This window comes from Cherax quadricarinatus, chromosome 13, assembly GCF_038502225.1.
Source record: "Cherax quadricarinatus isolate ZL_2023a chromosome 13, ASM3850222v1, whole genome shotgun sequence".
NCBI classification, from domain to species: domain Eukaryota; kingdom Metazoa; phylum Arthropoda; class Malacostraca; order Decapoda; family Parastacidae; genus Cherax; species Cherax quadricarinatus.
In genome coordinates this window covers 9,485,274-9,510,801 of record NC_091304.1, presented here as the reverse complement: position 1 = coordinate 9,510,801, position 25,528 = coordinate 9,485,274, and the positions used below count along the sequence as shown (strand labels likewise).

At 37.6% G+C, this 25,528-nt stretch overlaps 1 protein-coding gene across 12 annotated transcripts in view; it reads right to left on the bottom strand.

Annotated features, from left to right (window-relative positions):
- LOC128688666 (TBCC domain-containing protein 1) overlaps positions 1–25,528 on the bottom strand; it is a 91,434-nt gene that overhangs the window by 51,200 nt on the left and 14,706 nt on the right. For 10 of the 12 annotated variants that reach the window (XR_008407039.2, XM_070084474.1, XM_053776599.2 and 7 more), the window contains exons 3-5: positions 12,277–12,372; positions 9,256–9,382; positions 512–641 (exon numbers count right to left, since the gene is read on the bottom strand). Coding sequence is in view for 11 of the 12 variants with exons in the window: in XM_070084474.1 (XP_069940575.1) it covers positions 512–641; positions 9,256–9,382; positions 12,277–12,372 (353 nt within the window). In the remaining variant the exon portion in view is untranslated. Of the gene's footprint in view, positions 1–511; positions 642–2,007; positions 2,108–9,255; positions 9,383–12,276; positions 12,373–18,362; positions 18,456–25,528 lie in introns of those variants that run through there. The other 2 variants (XM_053776605.2, XM_053776606.2) reach the window with 2 other exon arrangements.

The window sequence follows — 25,528 nt, the reverse complement described above, 5'->3', positions numbered from 1 at the left end:
CGGTTTGGACACTCACCGTAAAGCCGTAGATCTACGGGACGGACCCTGAAAGGGTTAAGCTAGACATATACTTTATTACAAGGACAGGTACAATATAAGTTGAAGGAATTGTTCAGCATAATTAATTGTTGTTAACTCTTAAACCCACTTCTCTGTACATATGCTGTTTTTAATGTTTCATTACAACTTGAATTCTTTGTGGCTTGTTATTACTTACATTAAATTCCATCATCATCCGTCTCTTACTCCACTTTTAAAAACTGCTGAAACAGAGTACATTACCATTTTAGATTTTTAATTATCAAATGAAAAATTTGTTAAAGCTGCCTCTAGCTAAATTAATTTAAAAGACCTTATAGTATAGCACAGCATTAACTAGTCGAAAACTATTAATTGGTATGGAGATTGACCGATTTTTTAAATGGGAAATATTACTACAAACACAGAGCATCACCTATAAAACTCCTGTAACGCAATGAAATCTGGTGTAGCAAGAGGTAGAAAAGGATACGGGTCAGTAGTTAGAGTATGAAGAGAGGTTTGTCTTGCGATGGCTCGAGGGTGAGCACTGGTAACTCGATGAAGATACAACACAATTATCAGTTCCATTGTCCAAACTTCCACACACCCCATGACCTCATCTGAAGAAATAAAATATACATTTACTGTAAAGTATTGGAAACATTCTGAAGAATGACCTTTATAATAAACAACTATATGAAACATTACTAAAAAATAAGATTATTTGCAACTCTAAAGGCCCTTCTTAACCTTTCTGAACTAGACACTACATTCCATAAAGTGGTTTCTAATTTAAGGATTCTTGCATTAAAACCAGAATGAAAGAGCATACATGGGGCAATAGTTTAAAATCTGAAAATAAATTAGGGTACTGTATTGTGCAAGCATAAAGAAGACATAATTAGCCTATACTTGCTGACTGGTTTGAGTGAAGCTGGCTAAGAAAAAGCAAATATGTATGTGAAGATCTTATGTACAGTATGACTCCGAAAATCTTTACTACGAAAATCCAAAAAAACTCAAGAGAATCTGAAACTGGCCTATATATTTCCCTATTGATAAAATCAAATTAATAAAAAGTATTGGAATTGAGCAAACTTTTGATCTGCAGTGGCCAGAGCATCTTTTTTTTTATACACAGCTGTTATCTTACCTCAGCTCATTTCAAAGCCCAGCACTATCTGACGTATACTACCACCCCCCTGGGGATGCAACCTACAATAGTAGACTAACATCCAGGTAACTACTTACTGCTAGGTGAGCAGAGGCAGAAAGTGTAAGGAAATATGCCCAATGTTTCCACCAGTGTCGGGGATTGAACAACAGACCCTCATTATGTGAAGTGAGCGCACTACCAACCAAGCCATGGGACGTGCCTGCTATTTGGATATTGGTGTATTTCTTCAGTTATTTTGCACAAAATTTTACTCTCAGAATGGCTTGAAGACCAGAGAGTTGCAAGTGCTTTATAAAAGTATATAACACTGTATTGAAACCTCAGCTGTGCAGGATGTAATAGCCATGAAAAACTTTTCTTTTTAATTTCTATGCAGACACTATCAGATAAGGCTTACAGCAAAGAAAAAAAAGTTTTGCAAGCTTAAATATGAGGAGTTAGATAAGGTTTTAAAATAGAAATACAGTAGTGTTGAGAAACTGGCTGAAAATATACTGTAGTAGTAATATATATATATATATATATATAAGAAAGCAAGGCTTTTCAAAAGAAGATGGATTTTAAAGAGCTGCATAACCTCTCACATGGTTGGTTATGTAATTATAAGCTCAGGCATGGAAACAAACAGCTTTTTATTAGTGCTGAGAAATAGTCAGCTGAGGCACATTCAGCTGATATATACTTTACCAGGATATTTTTAGTGATTTAATGGAAGAGTGGGCTTAGTGCACCATCATTCTACAACAATCACATCCTTTAAGCAAGGTGCATAGCATAGTTTTAAGTACCCTGGACCATACAATATTTACATGTTATTGTAGGCAGGATTTTTTTTTTTACATTATGGTTATTTTCTCAGCGCCAACTCCAACTTTCTCAAAAATCCATACTTCTGAAGAGGTTCAGGTCCCGACCATTTTGAATTTTTGGAGTCATACTGTAATATAGAAAAATTTACTAGAAATGGCACAATTTAAAAAAAAAAATACTTTAATGTTCATCACACAACAAACAATCATTTACAAGAATTATATAATTTAGGCAGCAGTATTATTTGTTGACCTATCATAATATTGCAGAACACCATAGCTCTACAAACTCTTAAAACTTTTTACAAGCACAACTAATAACTTTAAATGTATCATACTGTACTACATAACTTAATTTACCACTACAATACCTTTTAAACATATTTGCTTATCTGTAAATCCTGATATATGATATATATATTAAATCAAATCTAATTTTTTTTAACTCAATGACCATCTCCTACCATGGAAAGGTGACCCAAAATAGGAAAACACATTCACCAATATTCACTCAAATGCTCTTTCCAGAAGTGTACCAACCTCACAACAAGATTAACCTCCAATTACATCCCCACCCTTCTTCAGAGGGCAGGCACTGAACTTCCCACCTCCAGGACTTCAGTTCAGTTAACAGATATTCCTGAATACTTTCATAAAAATTACCTTGCTCACTCTCGACACTCTTAAAAATCACTTGACTCCATGCACTCTTATCTAGCATGCTTGCAGAAGCCTGCTGGATACTCAAGCCCTTAAAACTCAAAGTATCTTGTATGCCTCCCTCAAATTGTTCCTGAGGTGATTCTACCCTTCCTACCCTCCACTCCAAATTTATACATGGTGTTCATCAACCTATCCCTCTCCATCACCCTCTCTACATGCCCAAACCACTTCATCATCCCTTCCTCAGCCTTCTGAATTACCAATATACTGTTGGTCACCCACATCTTTTATTTTTCTATGCTCTGAATTCTCTGCATGATTTTCACACCATAAGGACATCCATAATGGTCATTTAGTGCTACATGGCAGCATTTTTATAATCCAGGGAAGCACCTTACTAGAGGGATCATATAGTGCATGGGGAATGGGAAGCAATCAGGTTTGATCCAAGGAAGGAGGATAAGTCTACTCCACCAGCATTAAGGCACTTGAGGGAGGGCTACATCAAATCAAATAAAATCAAATCAAAGTTTATTCTCTATAAGGATTACAATGCAGGGTTTACAGGTTTTGGTTATTGTGTGGTTTACATGTAGTAAAGTACTAATTACAGAGGGGGCCACTAGAACACCCAGCATGGCTAGGCATTTCGGGAAAATTTAGATTAATTCTTAACCCTAAATTATAACAAATTGTGGAGTAAGTTGACTAAATACTAAGTGACTAAATACTAAGTGACAAATACTAGTTTGTGAGTTTAGCAATGTGAATGCTTTTTTTTTGGCACAATACATAGTTTCTATACTGGAGTATCACACTCAAACTTATGACTAGTTAGGAATCATTATTTTAAGATTAGGATATGTATTTTTGTGCTTATAGTCAAATGGGTGAGTGAGTGTAATTGTGGACCACCAGGTGGTTTTTATGTAGTTAGTTGATGGGGTGTATCAGGGAGACAAGATGTTTTCTAACAGTAGTTTTGAAGGTGATGAATGTGTCTGCTGTTCTAGAGTTTTCAGGTAGAGTGTTCCAGATTTTAGGGCCTTTGACATACATTGAGTTTTTGTAAAGGTTTAGTCGGACACGGGGAATGTCGTAGAGATGTTTGTGTCTGGTGTTATGCCTGTGGGTCCTGTCACAACTATCAAGAAAGCATTTTAAGTCAAGGTTAATACTGGAATTTAAGGTCCTGTATATGTAGATTGCACAGTAGTAAGTGTGGATGTTCTGAACAGGGAGTAAGTTTAGATCTATGAAGAGTGGGGGGGGATGTGTTGCCAGGGATGGGAATTAGTAATTATTCTTATTGTAGCTTTTTGTTGAGTTATTATTGGCTTTAGGTGTACTGCTGCAGTTGATCCCCAAGCACAAATAGCATAGGTGAGGTATGGATAAATGAGTGAATGGTATAGTGTGAGAAGGGCATTTTGTGGCACGTAGTATCATATCTTGGAGAGGATCCCAACTGTTTTGGATACTTTTTTTTGATGTGTGTTATATATGGGTGCTGAAATTCAGGTTGTAGTTGAGGTATAGGCCTAGGAATTTGCCCTCATTATGTCTGGCAATTAGAGTGCTGTCGATCTTAATGTTAAGTTGTGCAGCACCTGCTCTGCTACCAAACATAATAAAGTAGGTTTTGTCAGTGTTAAGTGTAAGTTTATTGGCTGCCATCCAAGTTGATATTTTGAGCAGCTCCTCATTAACAATGGTGTTGAGGGTGCCAAGATTAGGGTGAGAGATGACATAAGTCGTGTCGTCAGCAAAGAGAATGGATTTCAGGTGTTGGGATACGTTTGGAAGATCACTGATGTAAATGAGGAAGAGCAGGAGTCCAAGGACACTTCCCTGTGGAACTCCAGTATCAAGTGGCCGAGTTGATGATGCTGTGTCTTTAATGGTGACATACTGATACCTATCAATAAGGTAGGATTTGAAATATGCAAGCGCATGGCCTCTTGTACCATAATGGTCAAGTTTGTGGAGTAGGATGCCGTAGTCTACTGTGTCAAAAGCTTTTCTTAGGTCAATAAAAATTCCTAGCGGATATTCCTTATTTTCCAATGCTGTGTAAAGCAGATCTAGCATTTTTACAATTGCATCATTAGTGCTTTTATTTTTCCTGAATCCAAATTGGCAGGGGATGAGTATGTTCTGTGCCGTTATAAATGAATACAGTCTCCTGTGCACGAGTTTCTCGAAGATTTTGGATAGCAATGGTAAGTTTGATATTGGCCTATAGTTGTTTACATCTGTAGGGTCACCACCTTTATGTATGTATGAGGTGAAAGTGATGATAGAGGGAGAGAGATGGTGGTGTTGTGGGAAACACAGACAGAATAGAGAGGGGATCATAGCTTGTGTAGGAAATCAATGTCAATTTGAATAGTACGGAGCATCCCTATGAAGAAATGACCTAAGTGTAATTCTCCAGAGGACCTAGCATGGTTAACTGTCTACAGGAAGGTACACTACCCTCAATGTGCAGCATATTTATGTCTCCAGAAGGCAACTTACTGGAAAATAGGCATAAGGCTACAATAAAAATATGACCTGGTCATCATACTCATAATCTTTACAACCCTCATGATGAGCTCTAAATTTCCATGAGCTGCCAGTGCTGGAGACCCTGACACACCTCAGGAATCATGGTACCTAGTTTAGGGAGGACTCTAAATAAACTTACAGTTAATACTGACAAAAACCTTTTACATTATGTGTGGGAGCAGAGCAGATGAGGTCCAACTTAACATTATGCTTAACAATACCTTTATTGTTAAACATAATGAGGGAAAATTTCTGGGTCTGTATCTTGACAGCAACTTGAAATTCAACACCCATATCCAACATGAAAAAAGTATCCAAAACAGTTGGCATCCTCTCAAAGATACATTACTATGTAACACAAACAGCACTACTTACACTATACTATTCACTGATCTACCCCCTACCTCACCTATGCCATTTGTGCCTGGGGATCCACAACAGCAAATCACCTAAAACTAATAATAACCCAACAAAAAGCTGCAGTGCGAATGATCACACAGTCCATTGCTAGACAACACACCCCCACTCTTCAAAGACCAAAACCTACTTACACAAAACATTCACTCATACTACTGTGCAACCTACATTTACAGAACAATAAATTCTAATATAAATCCCAACCTGAAGCATTTTCTTGATAGTTGCAACAGGACTCACAGACATAATACTAGGCACAAAAATCTCTATGATATTCCATGTCCAGCCAAAGCTCTTAAAAAATTCAATGTACATAAAAGAGACCAAAGTCTGGAACTCTCTGCCAGAAATCTCCAAAACCACTGACTCAGCCAGCATTTTCAAAACTACCATTAAAAAAACACCTTATCTCCCTAACCTATCCCAGCCCCAAATAAATATGTAAAAGCTATACATGCATTTGCTCAATGTCACGAACATAGGTGGAACCTCGGTTTTCGTTTTTAATTTGTTCCAGAGAGTCTGACGAAAACCAAATTCGACGAAAACTAAAACAATATTTCCCACAAGAAAAAATGTAAATCCAATTAATCCATTCCAGACACCCTAAAATATTAACAAAAAATACATTTTATAGAGTATAACTATAGTGTTACAGCTCTTCAGTGGTTAGCTGTTCCCTGTGGTTGTCCACCAACTCTTCCACATCCTGGCCACTCACATCCAACCCCATGGACTTCTCCAAAGCCACAATAGAGTCTACAACAGGCATAGGGTTGTCAAGCTTACAATAACTTATATTAAGTTAGTATTAGAACTAGGCATTAAAAAACACAATAAAAAGTAAAATACATACATAGTACATTCATTACTTACCTTAAAATATTTGTAGTCTTAATGTAGGACGAGAGGTGAGTAGTACTTATTTGTAGGAAGTCAGGTGTAGGTAGCCGGTAGATGTAGGTATGTAGTCCGACTGGGCTACATACCTGCACCTACCTACATAGCTACACAATATTTAATGCGGCCCAGAGCCATATTATTACCACCGACATATTGTGTTCACTGAGTTTAATCGTTTCTAACTACTACCTTTAGATGCCATCATAAACAAAGGGAGAAGTAATGAATAATTCATGCTGAGAATTGTAAACAAAAGCATTACATATTAAAGGAGGTAACTGAGCCAATGCAGATTCATACACGTTTTCCCTGGTGCTGAACCAGAGAAAACATAATGTTTTCCATCCACCCGACTACCACCCCTCCATAGCATATAAACATTGCATGTATATATGCTATGTAATGTGTTTCTTATATAATTTTGAAGTAAATATCATAGATGGATAAATGCAAATGTCTATATTAACATAAAATAAGACATTTAATGTGCCCAAGAGTGATTATTATTATGTATTAGTATTATTACTATGGTGTTAAGATTAGAGGGACACTCTTAGTGATTTTAATGTTTACCTGCACGAAAACCAAGGTGACAAATGAAAACTGGGACAATATTTTGACGAAAAAAGTCGTCAAAAACCGAATTCAACGAAAACCAGGGCAAACGAAAATCAAGGTTTCCCTGTATACTTACTCTCAATGTCTATAATCCTCTCAAACGTTAAACAATCCATTGTATACACTTTAAGTTAATAAAAAAATGACCTAATTTGCCCGAAATGTTCTGCATAACAAGCAGCTTTCTATATAGTATTTTGTCATTGATATCAGCTAGGCCTGTATACCTTGTACATGTACTTGTAGAAATAAAGATATTATTATTATTATTATTATTACATGTATTATTTATTATATCTTCAGCAGATCGTGTGTGTAAGCACATAAAAGCACTCATGTTTTATTTCCTATTTTCACTGGTATTTTTCACATTTGCAATCATGTATTTTATTGTTGTGATTCCTTCCATGGTAATGGTATATCTTTATTTCAAAACGTTTTGCCTACATAGTAGTCTTTTTCAAAAGCTGTGATACAACAGGACTGACCCCAAAAAGGATTAATAGTGCATATAAAAAAAATTTAAATCACAGCTTATTTGGCTTAGAAAAACTGGAAATCAAAATAGCTAACTGGCGCTTTAGAGCCAATGTTGCCAACAGCACATCAGTTTTAGCCAATTTCTGCACATTGTAAAACAGTTTTTCTCAGTTTTGACTCATTTTAGCCTTAATCAATTTAAAAAATGCATTCTTTCAAACTGTAAGATTTTTTTTTTTCAAAATCTTTGCCATTCACAGGAATATTATTTTCCAGAAATGCCACAGTTAAGGGGTTAAGAAATGTAGATAAAAATAATTACTGTATGAGGTTCTGTTGGGTTGTGATGGTTGCCGCTGCTGCACTCATACCATACCTTCCTCCTCACCATTACCTTTCCACACTATAAACCCTGACACGTGCTATCCTTACCATAACAGCAGAGTCTTAAGTCAGATACACTGTGAGAGGGAGGGAGCAAGAACGAGAGGGTAAGGCTGTACAGCTGCCCTCCTTACATATCTGGCACCCAGTTCCTCCCACACCACACATTCAATTACAGCAGTAAGGAAGTGGTGAGAATAGGTTAAGAGTAGTGAATCAGTTGCAATTTGAGAGAGGTGTGAGCCATTCGTACAAATCTACTGCACTGAGCTGTACTGTATACACTCTTCCTTGCTTTATGTGGATTTGCTATCATTAATTCCACATATGCAATATTCTTCATCTTCTTTCAACAAACAGGCCATATCCCACCGAGGCAGGGTGGCCCAAAAAGAAAAATGAAAGTTTCTCTTTTTAAATTTAGTAACTTATACAGGAGACGGGGTTATTAGCCCCTTGCTCCCAGCATTTTAGTCGCCTCTTATAACACACATGGCTTACGGAGGACGAATTCTGTTCCACTTCCCCATGGAGTTAAGAGGAAATAAACAAGAACAAGAACTAGAAAGAAAATAGAAGAAAACCCAGAGGGGTGTGTATATATATGTTTGTACATGTATGTGTAGTGTGACCTAAGTGTAAGTAAAAGTAGCAAGATGTACCTGAAATCCTGCATGTTTATGAGACAGAAAAAAGACACCAGCAATCCTACCATCATGTAAAACAATTACAGGATTCTGTTTTACACTCACTTGGCAGGACAGTAGTACCTTCCTGGGCGGTTGCAGTCTACCAACCTACTACCTAGAACATATGCAATATATGGTTCACAAAGTTCAATGAAGATTCTGATGTCTAGATGTTGATGGCCTGACTGAACTTGGTATAGCCATGAAGGGCTTGCAAAGCAACCAGAGTATAAAATGAGGGATGCTGCATTGTATTATCCTTAAACAAAGTTTAATACTATTTGTAAGTGATAAATATGCTTAGATAAAAAATTTATGAAATTATATATGAAATATTATGGCCTAGGAACACATCTCTGATTATGTAGTGGGTGTCTATGAGAAAAATAATGTAGGTTCCAAGTTCTGAACACTTGACTTGAAACAATTTTCAGGAGTAAATGAGCATCCTAAATGGGGGACCTACTGTATATACATGAAACCACTCATGTCATTACTGTCAAACCATTTCATCAAAAAAATTAAAAACTTAATTACAATTCACCTCTGTCTTTTTGTGATGCAGCAGATGCAAGAGAAGCTTCTAGCTTGCGATCACGGCCAGGCCGTAGTTTGGAGAAGAGAAGACAAGAAAAGAAGACGACCATACTGCACTCAACACTTAGCCCCATCTGTGTGAAATATCAAAAAAGAAAATAGCCATGCCTGAGCTTCACAGTAACTGTTCCACAACATGTATTGTACAATACAGACTGCAGTCAGGGACAGGCTGCAGAAATTTTACCTCTAAAGTTAATAATTTAGCTTATACTGACTTGGGTTCATTTAGAAATAGTTATAGTAATAGCAAAAGAGATGAAAACTACTTTAATCCTTTAAAATTTTTATGTGCACTTTACAGTATACTGCCATTTGCACTATCTTGCTAAATGCTTATTACGATTTATGCTGAGTCACCTACAAAAATACAAATAAAAAGTCAGTAAGATGCCAAAAAATAGATCCTGCCCTGTAAAGTGTGACATTTTGCCTCATCGTTGAGCATGAAAGACCAAATTTATATTTTATGTTTGCATGTGTGTGTTTGTGTGGATACAATATGTAAATATGTAGACAGGGAAAAAATCGTACCCAACCACATGGCTGGATCACTATTCTTTCCAGTCATGTATTAAAGGAGACAGGGCACATCCCTTATGGAGGATCAAGCCTTTGATTTTCAAACAAATATTTGTGGTTTCTTCTTCATCAGCTCACCCTACCTTGGAGGGAGGCAGCTGTGGTGTTAAATGTATGTGGAGGGGAAGAAATACTTAGGGGAAAAAAAGGGGCAAACAAAATGAAGCTCTAGTAGAATGAAAGAATTATTAATAAATACGTATATTAAAAAGTGAAGAAGAGCAGGATGTGAATGTGGGGGAGGTGCGTGAGGCATTACGTAGAATGAAAGGGGGTAAAGCAGCTGGAACTGACGGGATCATGACAGAAATGTTAAAAGCAAAGGGGGATATAGTGTTGGAGTGGTTGATATTTTTGTTTAATAAATGTATGAAAGAGGGGAAGGTACCTAGGGATTGGCAGAGAGTGTGTATACTCCCTTTATATAAAGGGAAGGGGGACAAAAGAGATTGTAAAATTTATAAAGGAATAAGTTTACTGAGTATACCAGGAAAAGCGTACGGAAGGGTTATTATTGAAAGAATTAGAGGCAAGACAGAATGTAGGATTGCGGATGAGCAAGAAGGTTTTAGAGTGGGTAGGGGATGTGTAGATCAAGTGTTTACATTGAAGCATATATGTGAACAGTATTCAGATAAAGGTAGGGAAGTTTTTATTGCATTTATGGATATAGAAATAGCATATGATAGAGTGGATAAGGGAGAAATGTGGCAGATGTTGCAAGTATATGGAATAGGTAGTAAGTTACTAAATGCTGTAAAGAGATTTTATGAGGATAGTGAGGCTCAGGTTAGGGTGTGTAGAAGAGAGGGAGACTACTTCCCGGTAAAAGTAGGTCTTAGACAGGGATGTGTAATGTCACCATGGTTGTTTAATATATATATAGATGGGATTGTAAAGGAGTAAATGCCAGGGTGTTTGGGAGAGGGGTGGAATTAAATTATGGGGAATCAAATATAAAATGGGAATTGACACAGTTACTTTTTTGCTGATGATACTGTTGCAAAGATTAGTTGATGAGTTTGGGAGGGTTTGTCAAGGTAGAAAGTTGAAAGTGAACATAGAGGTATCAAATGATTTAGATAAAGAAAAATTGGATATCAAATTGGAGAGGAGGAGTAGTAAGAAGTGAATGTTTTCAGATATTTGGGAGTTGACGTGTCAGCGGATGGATTTATGAAGGATGAGGTTAATCATAGAATTGATGAAGGAAAAAAGGCAAGTGGTGCGTTGAGGTATATGTGGAGACAAAAAACTTTATCTATGGAGGCAAAGAAGGGAATGTATGAAAGTATAGTAGTACCAACACTCTTATATGGGTGTGAAGCTTGTGTTGTAAATGCTGCAGTGAGGAAGCAGCGGAGATGTCCTGTCTAAGGGCAATGTGTGGCGTGAATATTATGCAGAAAATTCGGAGTGTGGAAATTAGGAGGTGTTGAGTTAATAAAAGCATTAGTCAGTGGGCAGAAGAGGGGTTGCTGAGGTGGTGTGGTCATTTAGAGAAAATGGATCAAAGTAGAATGACATGGAGAGCGTATAAATCTGTAGGGGAAGGAAGGCGGGGTAGGGGTCGTCCTCAAAAAGGATGAAGGGAGGGGGTAAAGGTGGTTTTGTGGGCGAGGGGCTTGGACTTCCAGCAAGTGTGCATGAGCGTGTTAGATAGTGAATGGAGACAAATGGTATTTGGGACCTGACGAGCTGTTGGAGTGTGAACAGGGTAATATTTAGTGAAGGGATTCAGGGAAACTGGTTATTTTTACATAGCCGGACTTGAGTCCGGGAAATGGGAAGTACAATGCCTGCACTTTAAAGGAGGGGTTTGGGATATTGGCAGCTTGGAGGGATATGTTGTGTATCTTTATACGTATATGCTTCTAAACTGTTGTATTCTGAGCACCTCTGCGAAAACAGTGATTATGTTTGAGTGAGGTGAAAGTGTTGAATGATGATGAAAGTATTTTCTTTTAGGGGATTTTCATTCTTTCTGAGTCACCCTACCTCGGTGGGAGACGGTTGACTTGTTAAAAAAAAAAAGTGATAAACCTGTGTGGGTCATTTTGCACTGTAAAGTGAGAGGAACTAAGCCTTACCAGCAGCTCCACCCACTCCCATCTACACTCCTCAGCAGCACATACACAAAAAAAGTATCCAAGCAACAAATATTCTAAAAATGTATACACTGTATTTATTTCAATATTTGTATGATTAAGTGGAAAAAATTTATGCATTGCCAATAGACGAGTCAAAACTTAATAGTGATAATGATAGAATATAGAATGAGTGCCCTATACTGTGGTAATACAGGAACTGCATTTATTTTTTTAATAAAATAAATACAATCAAAATAAGGTATAAATAACAGTATTCATACACCAAGTGATCTTACCTTCTTAACAGCAATGTGCTTCCAGGTTTCATAGCTCATCTGAGGATAACCTCGTTCTCCCATATCTTGTGAATACTGCAGCAACCGAGACAGCATCTAATAAATTGTGCACAACAGTTATAGAAAACAATATATACCCACAAATGATTAAATAAAATGTCTCCATTTCCATCTGTAATGTGTAGTTAACCTACAAATTACAGATTTTTGCTATACGGTAACAGCTCAGTTAAACGCATGTATAACAAACCTGATGCAATCAAACTAAGGCATTTCTTGACTCACAAAGTTGTAATGACATGATTGCACACAAATCATGCCATGCTGGCAGGAGATTCATCTGTAAAAACTTGCATTAGTGGTCACAGTGGTGCCTGTGCTAATCTCACTATGGTGTATAAATATACCTAGCTATATGAATTTTATTGTAACCAGCTGGCCCAGTGGCTTATGCGCTGGCCTGGAGTTTTACAACTCACTCGCCACAAGTTCAATCCCTGCCTGTGGTATGGTTTGTAAGGCATTTCTTCCCAATATAAAATATTAAAATAAATATTACTATGAAAAATCTAAAGTTCCATTATTGTCCTAATGGCAACTATAAAACCCCAAATTCATTACATAATATGACTGAGGTATAGTAGTATATGTATTTTTTTTTTTTTATTATCACACTGGCTGATTCCCACCAAGACAGGGTGGCCCGAAAAAGAAAAACTTTCACCATCATTTACTCCATCACTGTCTTGCCGGAAGGGTGCTTTACACTACAGTTTTTAAACTGCAACATTAACACCCCTCCTTCAGAGTGCAGGCACTGTACTTCCCATCTCCAGGACTCGAGTCCGACCTGCCGGTTTCCCTGAACCCCTTCATAAATGTTATTTTGCTCACACTCCAACAGCATGTCAAGTATTAAAAACCATTTGTCTCCATTCACTCCTATCAAACACGCTCACGCATGCCTGTTGGAAGTCCAAGCCCCTCGCACACAAAACCTCCTTTACCCCCTCCCTCCAACCTTTCCTAGGCCGACCCCTACCCCGCCTTCCTTCCACTGCAGACTGATACACTCTTGAAGTCACTCTGTTTCGCTCCATTCTCTCTACATGTTCGAACCACCTCAACAACCCTTCCTCAGCCCTCTGGACAACAGTTTTGGTAATCCCGCACCTCCTCCTAACTTCCAAACTACGAATTCTCTGCATTATATTCACACCACACATTGCCCTCAGACATGACATCTCCACTGCCTCCAGCCTTCTTCTCGCTGCAACATTCATCACCCATGCTTCACACCCATATAAGAGCGTTGGTAAAACTATACTTTCATACATTCCCCTCTTTGCCTCCATGGACAAAGTTCTTTGTCTCCACAGACTCCTAAGTGCACCACTCACCCTTTTCCCCTCATCAATTCTATGATTCACCTCATCTTTCATAGACCCATCCGCTGACATGTCCACTCCCAAATATCAGAATACATTCACCTCCTCCATACTCTCTCCCTCCAATCTGATATCCAATCTTTCATCACCTAATCTTTTTGTTATTCTCATAACCTTACTCTTTCCTGTATTCACTTTTAATTTTCTTCTTTTGCACACCCTACCAAATTCATCCACCAATCTCTGCAACTTCTCTTCAGAATCTCCCAAGAGCACAGTGTCATCAGCAAAGAGCAACTGTGACAACTTCCACTTTATGTGTGATTCTTTATCTTTTAACTCCACGCCTCTTGCCAAGAACCTCGCATTTACTTCTCTTACAACCCCATCTATAAATATATTAAACAACCATGGTGACATCACACATCCTTGTCTAAGGCCTACTTTTACTGGGAAATAATTTCCCTCTTTCCTACATACTCTAACTTGAGCCTCACTATCCTCATAAAAACTCTTCACTGCTTTCAGTAACCTACCTCCTACACCATACACCTGCAACATCTGCCACATTGCCCCCCTATCCACCCTGTCATACGCCTTTTCCAAATCCATAAATGCCACAAAGACCTCTTTAGCCTTATCTAAATACTGTTCACTTATATGTTTCACTGTAAACACCTGGTCCACACACCCCCCACCTTTCCTAAAGCCTCCTTGTTCATCTGCTATCCTATTCTCCGTCTTACTCTTAATTCTTTCAATAATAACTCTACCATACACTTTACCAGGTATACTCAACAGACTTATCCCCCTATAATTTTTGCACTCTCTTTTGTCCCCTTTGCCTTTATACAAAGGAACTATGCACGCTCTCTGCCAATCCCTAGGTACGTTACCCTCTTCCATACATTTATTAAATAATTGCACCAACCACTCCAAAACTATATCCCCACCTGCTTTTAACATTTCTATCTTTATTCCATCAATCCTGGCTGCCTTACCCCCTTTCATTCTACCTACTGCCTCACGAACTTCCCCCACACTCACAACTGGCTCTTCCTCACTCCTACAAGATGTTATTCCTCCTTGCCCTATACACGAAATCACAGCTTCCCTATCTTCATCAACATTTAACAATTCCTCAAAATATTCCCTCCATCTTCCCAATACCTCTAACTCTCCAGTTAATAACTCTCCTCTCCTATTTTTAACTGACAAATCCATTTGTTCTCTAGGCTTCCTTAACTTGTTAATCTCACTCCAAAACTTTTTCTTATTTTCAACAAAATTTGTTGATAACATCTCACCCACTCTTTCATTTGCTCTCTTTTTACATTGCTTCACCACTCTCTTAACCTCTTTCTTTTTCTCCATATACTCTTCCCTCCTTGCATCACTTCTACTTTGTAAAAACTTCTCATATGCTAACTTTTTCTCCCTTACTACTCTCTTTACATCATCATTCCACCAATAGCTCCTCTTCCCTCCCGCACCCACTTTCCTGTAACCACAAACTTCTGGAGTTTACCTGGAGAAGTTCCGGGAGTCAACGCCCCCGTGGCCCGGTCTGTGACCAGGCCTCCTGGTGGATCAGAGCCTATTCAACCAGGCTGTTGCTGCTGGCTGCACGCAAACCAACGTACGAGCCACAGCCCGGCTGGTCAGGAACCAACTTTAGGTGCTTGTCCAGTGCCAGCTTGAAGACTGCCAGGGGTCTGTTGGTAATCCCCCTTATGTATGCTGGGAGGCAGTTGAACAGTCTCGGGCCCCTGACACTTATTGTATGGTCTCTTAACGTGCTAGTGACACCCCTGCTTTTCATTGGGGGGATGTTGCATCGTCTGCCAAGTCTTTTGCTTTCGTAGTGAGTGATTTTCCTGTGCAAGTTCGGTACTAGTCCCTCTAGGATTTTCCAGGCGTATATAATCATGTATCTCTCCCGCCTGCGTTCCAGGGAATACAGGTTTAGGAACCTCAAGCGCTCCCAGTAATTGAGGTGTTTTATCTCCGTTATGCGCGCCGTGAAGGTTCTCTGTACATTTTCTAGGTCAGCAATTTCACCTGCCTTGAAAGGTGCTGTTAGTGTGCAACAATATTCCAGCCTAGATAGAACAAGTGACCTGAAGAGTGTCATCATGGGCTTGGCCTCCCTAGTTTTGAAGGTTCTCATTATCCATCCTGTCATTTTTCTAGCAGATGCTGAACACTCTAACACTACATTTTTAAACCTACCCCATACCTCTTCGACCCCATTGCCTATGCTCTCATTAGCCCATCTATCCTCCAATAGCTGTTTATATCTTACCCTAACTGCCTCCTCTTTTAGTTTATACACCTTCACCTCTCTCTTCCCTGATGCTTCTATTCTCCTTGTATCCCATCTACCTTTTACTCTCAGTGTAGCTACAACTAGAAAGTGATCTGATATATCTGTGGCCCCTCTATAAACATGTACATCCTGAAGTCTACTCAACAGTCTTTTATCTACCAATACATAATCCAACAAACTACTGTCATTTCGCCCCACATCATATCTTGTATACTTATTTATTCTCTTTTTCTTAAAATATGTATTACCTATAACTAAACCCCTTTCTATACAAAGTTCAATCAAAGGGCTCCCATTATCATTTACACCTGGCACCCCAAACTTACCTACCACACCCTCTCTAAAAGTTTCTCCTACTTTAGCATTCAGATCCCCTACCACAATTACTCTCTCACTTGGTTCAAAGGCTCCTGTACATTCACTTAACATCTCCCAAAATCTCTCTCTCTCCTCTACATTCCTCTCTTCTCCAGGTGCATATACGCTTATTATGACCCACTTTTCGCATCCAACCTTTACTTTAATCCACATAATTCTTGAATTTACACATTCATATTCTCTTTTCTCCTTCTATAACTGATCCTTCAACATTACTGCTACCCCTTCCTTTGCTCTAACTCTCTCAGATACTCCAGATTTAATCCCATTTATTTCCCCCCACTGAAACTCCCCTACCCCCTTCAGTTTTGTATGTATGTGTGCATCAAATTCAAAATAACTTAGGCTTTATGCTGTAGCAATGTTCATAAAACACTGCCAAAGATAATCAAAACTATATAATGTATCTGTACATCAAGGAAAAATACTTTCTGCAGTGAGATGAAGTGTTAATCTTTTGAACTATAATCTTAATTCAAGACTTTTCCCAGTCTGACCAAAATAAACTTCACATTTTTTACAGGGAATCTTGCAGGCACAGCCGTCAGCATTTTTGGGGGAATATTTTTTATCAAAAGTCTTTCATTGCATGAGCATATTGCATATATTATGTATCAGTTGGCAAGGCTGCTACTAGGAAGCTACAACAACTAAACACAATTTACATATTTTACAGCAATAAACTACCGCAATCAAAAGACATATATGGAGTATTAATAAAAATAATAAGAACAACAACAATAATAATAATAATAATAATAATAATAATAATAATAATAATAATAATAATAATAATAGGAGGGGTGTAAATGTTGCAGTTTAAAAACTGTAGTGTAAAGCACCCTTCTGGCAAGACAGTGATGGAGTGAATGATGGTGAAAGTTTTTCTTTTTCGGGCCACCCTGCCTTGGTGGGAATCGGCCAGTGTGATAATAAAAAAAAATAAAAAAATAATAATAATGTTAAAAAGTGATGCAACTCATGGAGAATGCATGTTTATTAGTAAATTACCATAAATGTTGAATATTTTACATTAAATTTTTCACGTAAGTGTTAATGATGAATTGTATCATTAAATACTTGTTTCAATACTTCGTTTGCTGTGTCATCAATTATTTGTAGAATGAGGATGATCTAAATAGTGTTCATTAAAAAATAACAAAGATATTTTGTGCTTAATAATCACTGAACCCTGTATTATAATACTATACTACTACTACAGTACACTACTAATAATAACAATAATAATAATAATGATAACAAACCTTCAATCAAACCAACTTCAAAAGTACCAGCAAAATCTGCTGGGCCATCTGTTCTAAATAGCTAAGAATTTGGTTGAATTGTTCAATGGAACTGGCTTAACACAAAATTGAAAGTGGGTGAAATTGCCAATGCAAAAATTGTGCCCAGACTGCCAAATTTGCACCTATGTAATTCCAAAAGTTTTTCCATCAAATTTCATATTTTTGGGTCATTACCTTCAGGAAAAGATTCTCTATCATTTCAGAAGAAATTATTATTACCTTGTTAAAAATCACAACAGTAAACACTTTAATTTTGGGGGTTGCAAAAATGAATGAGTTAAATCATGTTAATGTGACTTAGATCCTGCTACTCCACCCTCAGCTGCATCCTACAAGCTGCTCTGCTCTGCTCTATATTTGTATTCCTTTTGTGACGGACTTTAATTAAAACTATCAAGGAATCAAGGATTCTTTATGTTGGTAATTCCATTATATTAACTGATTTGAGGGCACAAGTAAACTAAAAATGAAGAACAAAATACGCTTCATCGAAATTTATACACATTAATGTTATATATAAATCAAAACAACATTATATGACATTAATCACACAGCTCTGATCATAACATCCTGTAATAATACATATAAGCACAGGAATATGCAATGATGGGAACATATAATGATTCAACTGATCACATAATTATTGCAACCCCAACAAACTACAGTATCAATAACCAGACTCACCTCTCATGGAGTTGTTATGATGTATTCCTTGACTCACAAACATCCCCTGGCTCTTAACTACTTCAACCTAATTTAAGAGGCCTCACATTCTGACTAAAACAAAATGAACGGTTAGTGTACTTTTCTGGGATGGGGAAAGAGGGCAAAGATGCTGCAGATGTTCAGATGATAGTGTACAATTCAAAATAGTGTCCTAGCATCTCCCCACATATGATTCTGATGCTGGCATTCTTAAGTTAAAGTTGACTGCCACCTGCATTAAACATTCCTCTTCATGAAGTTATACATTAGATATATACTACATGTACTACTAAAGTTGAGGAATGGTGTAGGTCAAATATTCCCACCACTTTATAACTCTAATCAACAGTGAATTAACCCTTTCACTGTCCAGACCCTCAAAATTAACATTGCTTTCGGTGTCCATTTTTTTTTTTTTTTAGTTATTTTTTCTTCTGAAATCGTAACGAATCTTTTTCTGAGGGTAATAATAAAAAAGTACAAAATTTGATGGAAAACTTATGGAATTGCAGAGGAACAAATTTAATGGTATTGGTACCATTTACACAACAGGGGTTTTCCTCACTTTGAGTCCTATTTTGAGCCAATTCCATTGCTCCATTAAACCAAATTCTTAGCTATTTCTCTAGTATGCCTTCTGTTCTGTTGATTGAGCACAAGAAACTGCCCTTTCAACTATTTCAATTACCCTATAAAGTGCACAGAAGTCGGTTATTCAGCCAATTTTACATAAAATTAATATAATACAAAGTGTAGACATTCCTGGCAATAAAACATTTCCTCTGCTCATTAGTCACGTCCCTAGGCCTTCCCTATATTATGCTTGCCTTCCATTTTGAATTCTTTATCTTGCAAAAACAGAAGATTTACTCTATTTCTCAGATAATAAAATATAACTAGGAATGATTGGTCATGGTTTACAACATCCCAATAATTGAATCAGATCTATTAAAAACCCATAAAACAGACTGGGTGTGTAGGGAGTGCCTTATCCACCCTCAGGAATATTGGCAAATTCAAATATTTCTGCTACTTTAAGCTTAATTTCAAGCAACTTATGCTCTTGAAATCAATAAAAATAATTTCTATTTTAGTAATTTGTCTTCCATTCAATCAAAAGATGTCAAGAAACCACCAATAAAACCATAAAGACTATCAATCAAAAAAAAAAAAAAACTCAACGTCACTACTTTAAATATTTCTGCTACTTTAAGCTTAATTTCAAGCAACTTGCACTCTTGAAATCAATAAAAATAATTTCTATTTTAGTAATATGTCTTCCATTCAATCAAATGATGCCAAGAAACCACCAATAAAACCATGAAGACTATCAAAAAAAAACTCGACGCCACTACTTTAACCCACATAGTACACAGTCACAGTTTTGTCCGTACAATTTCTGAAAGCAAACTGATGCCAGTGGCTCTTGTGGAAATCCCTGAAAGATGCCATGAGTCTCAGCCTAAAGTTCCTAACTTCAGTTACCTAACACTTCGCTAATTTTTTTTTCAACACAACAGCCATCTCCCACTGAGACAGGGTGACCCGGAAAAGAGGAGGTTACTAGTCTCTTGCTCCTGGCATTTTAGTTGCCTCCTACCACACATGGCTTACAGAAGAAGGATTCTTCTTCACAAATTAACAAGCAGTATAAGCTTAAAAAAAAGGATGCACGTTCTCAATTTTTAAACAGGCATATTAAAACAATTACAGTATTTATGTCATTTGGTTGTCACTGCAGCCTGAATAAGTACACCTCGAAGTAAACTCACTGCTAAGAACAATCTCATTAAACACAGGATTGATATACAATATTTTTATACATTTTCTAAAATACACTAACTCTATTAAAATTAAAATTTTTATTTCTTTGCAAAGTTTACAATGTACAGTTTACATGTTACATGAAAAAAATTATCTAATAAGTTCCTCCATCAAGAAAAGGAGTAATGTGTATGTAAATGAGTGCCTAACTAAAAAACAACAGAACCTATTATACAGACTTCGAAAACTTAAGCGTGATAATGCAACAATAAAACAGTGCTTTACTCATGATGGCATTATTATGGTAAAATTATCGGACACGGGTCGTAGGTCTGAAATAAATGATCAAGAACTAGCATGTTTCCTCTCATTCACTGGTTTGACTGTACCTCGTTAAGCCATATCTCAACACAATATCAACCATGTACAGTGCTGTAATATAGTAGAATTTACCCTTATTTTAACCCTTATTTTCAGTAGCTCCATTATTTTTAGATTTAAAATAATTATCTTAGTTCATATGTTCATATTTGTTAGTGGTTTAACAATATCAACCATGTACAGTGCTGTAATATAGTAGAATTTACCCTTATTTTAACCCTTATTTTCAGTAGCTCTATTATTTTTAGATTTAAAATAATTATCTTAGTTCATATGTTCATATTTGTTAGTGGTTTAACATAAATTGCTTTCTGTCTTTTTTCTTTTTTAACCATTTGGGGGTCGCCAGGCCCTCTCAGAGACTTGTTCTCAGGGTCGCCAAAATTTAAAAAAAAAAAAAAATTATTTTTTCTTATGAAAAGATAGAAAATCTTTTCCCGATCATAATGACACCAAAAGAATGAAATTTGATGGAAAGCTTACGAATTATGCTCTCGCAAAGTTAGCAGTCTCGACGATGTTTAATCATTGGCGATTTTGCCCACTTTGAGGCCTATTTTCAGCCAATTCCAGCACACTAGTTGACAAAAATCATAACTATTTCACTAGAACTCCGTTTTTTCTATCGAATCAGTACAAGAAACTACTCTTTTACCGGTTTCAACTATCCAATAAAGTGGTCAGAATTTAGCAATTCTGCCAATTTCACACAAATTTCAAAAGATCCCAATTTCCAAATAGGGTCCAGAATAAACAAGAAAGACATTCCTGGCACTAAAATAACATTTCCTCTGTTCATTAGTCACATCCCCACGCCCCTCTTACATTTCTTTTGCTTTCCACTTTGAATTTTTATTCCCACAAAAAATAGAAGATTTACTGTTATGCAGACTACTGTATTAGTGTAGAAATAGTATAAATAATACCAGCGCACTTGTGAAAGAATATTAGATTCACCAGTTGACGTGTATTGGACGCCTGGCATGATTTGTTTACTTTTGAACTTTGGAAAAATCGAACATTTCTCCTACTTTGAGCTCAATTTCTATGTACTTTTCATTATGAAACCAATCATCATCATCTCAATTTCTGTAATATGTCTTTCATTCTATAAATTAAGACCAGGAAAACTAGAATACAACCATAAATATCATACGAAAATACAGTGCAAAGTCGCTGTTTTAAACTAAAAACACGGTCAAAGTTTTTTTTTTCTCATTACGCACTGTATGCTGCAGGATTTTTTTTTATACTGTGCACACTAATCACATAGACCCATTCTTTCATATGCAGGCCTACCAGCTTTCTCTTGCTAGATTTGAGGGCGCTAGAATTTATGCGTACTAGTACGTCAAAAACCCTGGCGAGTAAGCCGTGCTAGTACGTCGGAAACCCCGAAAGGGTTAATAATTGTAACAGCTTTTTTTCTACATACCCCTTATGAATGCAATTATCGATCCTGATATCAACCTCTTATTGAACTGCACACAATTTTATCAGTAATTGCCATTACTACACTGCTAGTCAGGCTAATACCCTTCTCAGTGTCAGCAAGAACATTACAGTCTTCAACTACAATGTCAGATCAGTGAGTAAACATTATGATGACCACATTGCACTATAAATGCTACTATAACTTTCATTATACTTACTGAAACCTGGAGAGGAATAAATGGGATTAGGTCAGGGGTTTCAAATAGAGTTAGAGCTAAAGAAGGAGTAGCAATAATGTTGAAGGATAAGCTATGGCAGGAAAAGAAGGACTATAAATGTATTAATTCAAGAATTATGTGGAGTAAAATAAAGGTTGGATGTGAAAAGTGGGTTATAGTAAGTGTATATGCACCTGGAGAAGAGAGAAGTGTAGAGGAGAGAAAGAGATTTTGGGAAATGTTGAGTGAATGTGTGGGGAGTTTTGAACCAAGTGTAAGAGTACTTGTGGTTGGGATTTCAATGCTAAAGTGGGTAAAAATGTTGTGGAGGGAGTAGTAGGTAAATTTGGGGTGCCAGGGGTAAATGAAACTGGGGAGCCTTTAATTGAGCTATGTGTAGAAAAAGGTTTGGTAATAAGTAATACATATTTCATGAAAAAGAGGATAAATAAATACACAAGTATGATATAGCATGTAATGAAAGTAGTTTGTTAGATTATGTATTGGTGGATAAAACGTTGATGGGTAGGCTCCAGAATGTACACGTTTAGGAGGGGCAACTGATACATCGGGTCATTATTTAGTTGTAGCTACAGTTAGAGTAAGAGGTAGATGGGACAAGAAGAAAATGGTAACAACAAGTAGGAGGGAGGTGAAAGTGTATAAACTAAGAGAGGAGGAAGTTAGGGTGAGATATAGGCAACTACTGGCAGAAAGGTGGGCTGGTGCAAGTATGAGTAGTTGCCTAACTGTTGCCTGTGTCTTACCTACCAACCTGTCGGTATTGTATACCATTTTGATGTTCATTTTGTCAGACACTGCAACACAATGGCATCTTGTTACAGAGATGGTTGGAATAGTTTTAAAAATGCAGTATTAGAATGTGGGGTAGAAGTTTGTGGTTATAGGAGGGTGGGTGCAGAAGAGGAGTGATTGGAGGAATGATGAAGTAAAGGGTGTGATAAGAGAAAAAGGTAGCTTATGAGAGGTTTTTACAAAGCAGAAGTGTTATAAGAAAGTAGAGTACAATAGACCCTCACCTAATGATATTAATCCGTTCCTGAGAGCTCATCGTTAGCCGAAATTTTCATTAGCCGAATTAATTTTCCCCATAAGAAATAATGGAAATCAAATTAATCCGTTCCTGACACCCCCAAAGTATGAAAAAAAAAAAATTTTACCACATGAAATATAAATTTTCCTACACACAAACAGAAGAAGACATGCACAATTACTACTCTACTAAATAAAGAATACATGACACTTACCTTTATTGAAGATCTGGTGATGACTGATGGGATGGGAGGAGGGGAGATGGTTAAGTTGTTATTGTTTGGAAGGGGAATCCCCTTCTATGAGGACTTGAGGTAGCAAGTCCTTTTCTGGGGTTACTTCCCTTCTTCTTTTAATGCCACTAAGACCAGCTAAAGCCACTGGACCTCTGTCGCACAACAAATCTGTCCATAGAGCTCTGTACCTCACGTTCCTTTAAGATTTGCCTAAAATGGGCCACAATATTGTCATTGTAATAGTCACCAGCATGGCTTGCAATAGCTGTGTTAGGGTGATTTTCATCCATAAAAGTTTGTAGTTCAACCCACTTTGCACACATTTCCTTAATCTCTTTTTTCAATTCCATACTAATTCTCTCCCTTTTTACCACAGGGTTGGCACTAGAAGCTTTCTTGGGGTCCATGGTGACTTATTTTGCAGTTACAAGCACTAAAAACACTGGGATAATGTGAAATGTACCGAATATATGCACAGATGTGACCACACTGGCTGGCTTGTAAACACTGGCACCCACGGGGCAGCTGAGGCGTTCTCAGGCCACACGTGGACAGGTCCCGGACGAATCACGTTGGGCGAGTTTTTTATCGTTAGGCAGGGCAAAATCTTTACGCTCAAAGGCTTCGTTAGGCGGATTTAATGTTATGCGATGCATTCGTTAGGCGAGGGTCCACTGTATATGGAGAGTAAAAGAAAGGTGAAGAGAGTGGTGAGAGTGCAAAAGGAGAGCAGATGATAGAGTGGAAGAGGCACTGTCAAGAAATTTTAATGAAAATAACAAAAAATTTTGGAGTTAAACAAGAAAGCCTAGGGAACAAATGGATTTGTCAGTTAAAAACAGAGTAAGGGAGTTAGTAGATGGGGAGATGGAGGTATTGGGTAGATGGCGAGAATATTTTGAGTTTATAAATGTCGACGAAGAAAGGGAGGCGGTAATTTCATGCACTGGCCAGGGAGGTATACCATCTTTTAAGAGTGAAGAAGAGCAGGATGTGAGTGTGGGGGAGGTACATGATGCATTACGTAGAATGAAAGGGGGTAAAACAGCTGGAACTGACGGGATCATGACAGAAATGTTAAAAGCAGGGAGGGATATAGTGTTGGAGTGGTTGGTATTTTTGTTTAATAAATGTAATATGTTGTAATATGGGTAGCCTGTCCAAGAGCTGGAGCTGGACTTAGAGCACAGGTTGAGCCTAGGGTGATGCTGGAAGCAGGAACATTGTGTAGCTTGCTGTCTGGCATTGCATTAGCTTTGCCAATGCTTCACAAACTTTGTGTGTCAACTGCCTTGCTATGGTCAGCCTTGCTATTGTATGATTGTTGACAGCTCGCTACTACCTTATTAGGTGTGCTCGCTTCACTAAGGTTAATCTTGCTGTTGTGTGAAGATTTTGCAGTCAGCTTTGCTACTGTGTATCCGCCTTGCCAGTGTATGTGTGTATTCTGCAGTCGTACTGTGCATAGCTAAGCGTGTCATGCAAATAACGTGTTACGTTGGGGTACGGGTCTTCTGCAGCCGTACTGTGCATAGCAAATAACTTATACATTGGGGTATGCCACCTAGACGAGTCAGACGTCTGGTGTCGGCATACACATTGGTAAATTTGCCTAAATTTTCCCTACAGCGTTGTTGGCAAATTTCTCGTTCCATTGGCATTGATTACAAACGCACTCTCACAGCTGCGCAGCTACGAACTCTTGTAGGTATCAGACTTCAGGAAGAGATGGCACATCAGACTCCTCCCTCTACAGGAGCCAGGAATAAAACCCCGATGTTCTCTCTGGAGGAAAATGATACATCAACGGAGCAAAATCGTCAGTCTCGTGTAACAGGGTTGTCTGAAAGCTGATCAGCTGCTTTGGCACTTGAGTTGGCAAAAATCAATTTTGAGCAGACTAGGGAACAGAGGGCATTTGCCAAGGAAGAGTTTAATAGGGAAAAAAAAAGAAAGCAGTTTTCACAAGTTGTAAATGACTTTAGTTTACAGAAAGCAGTACAGCTTGTTCCCCACTTCAATAAGGCAGAACCAGAACAATTTTTTGAAACATTTGAAA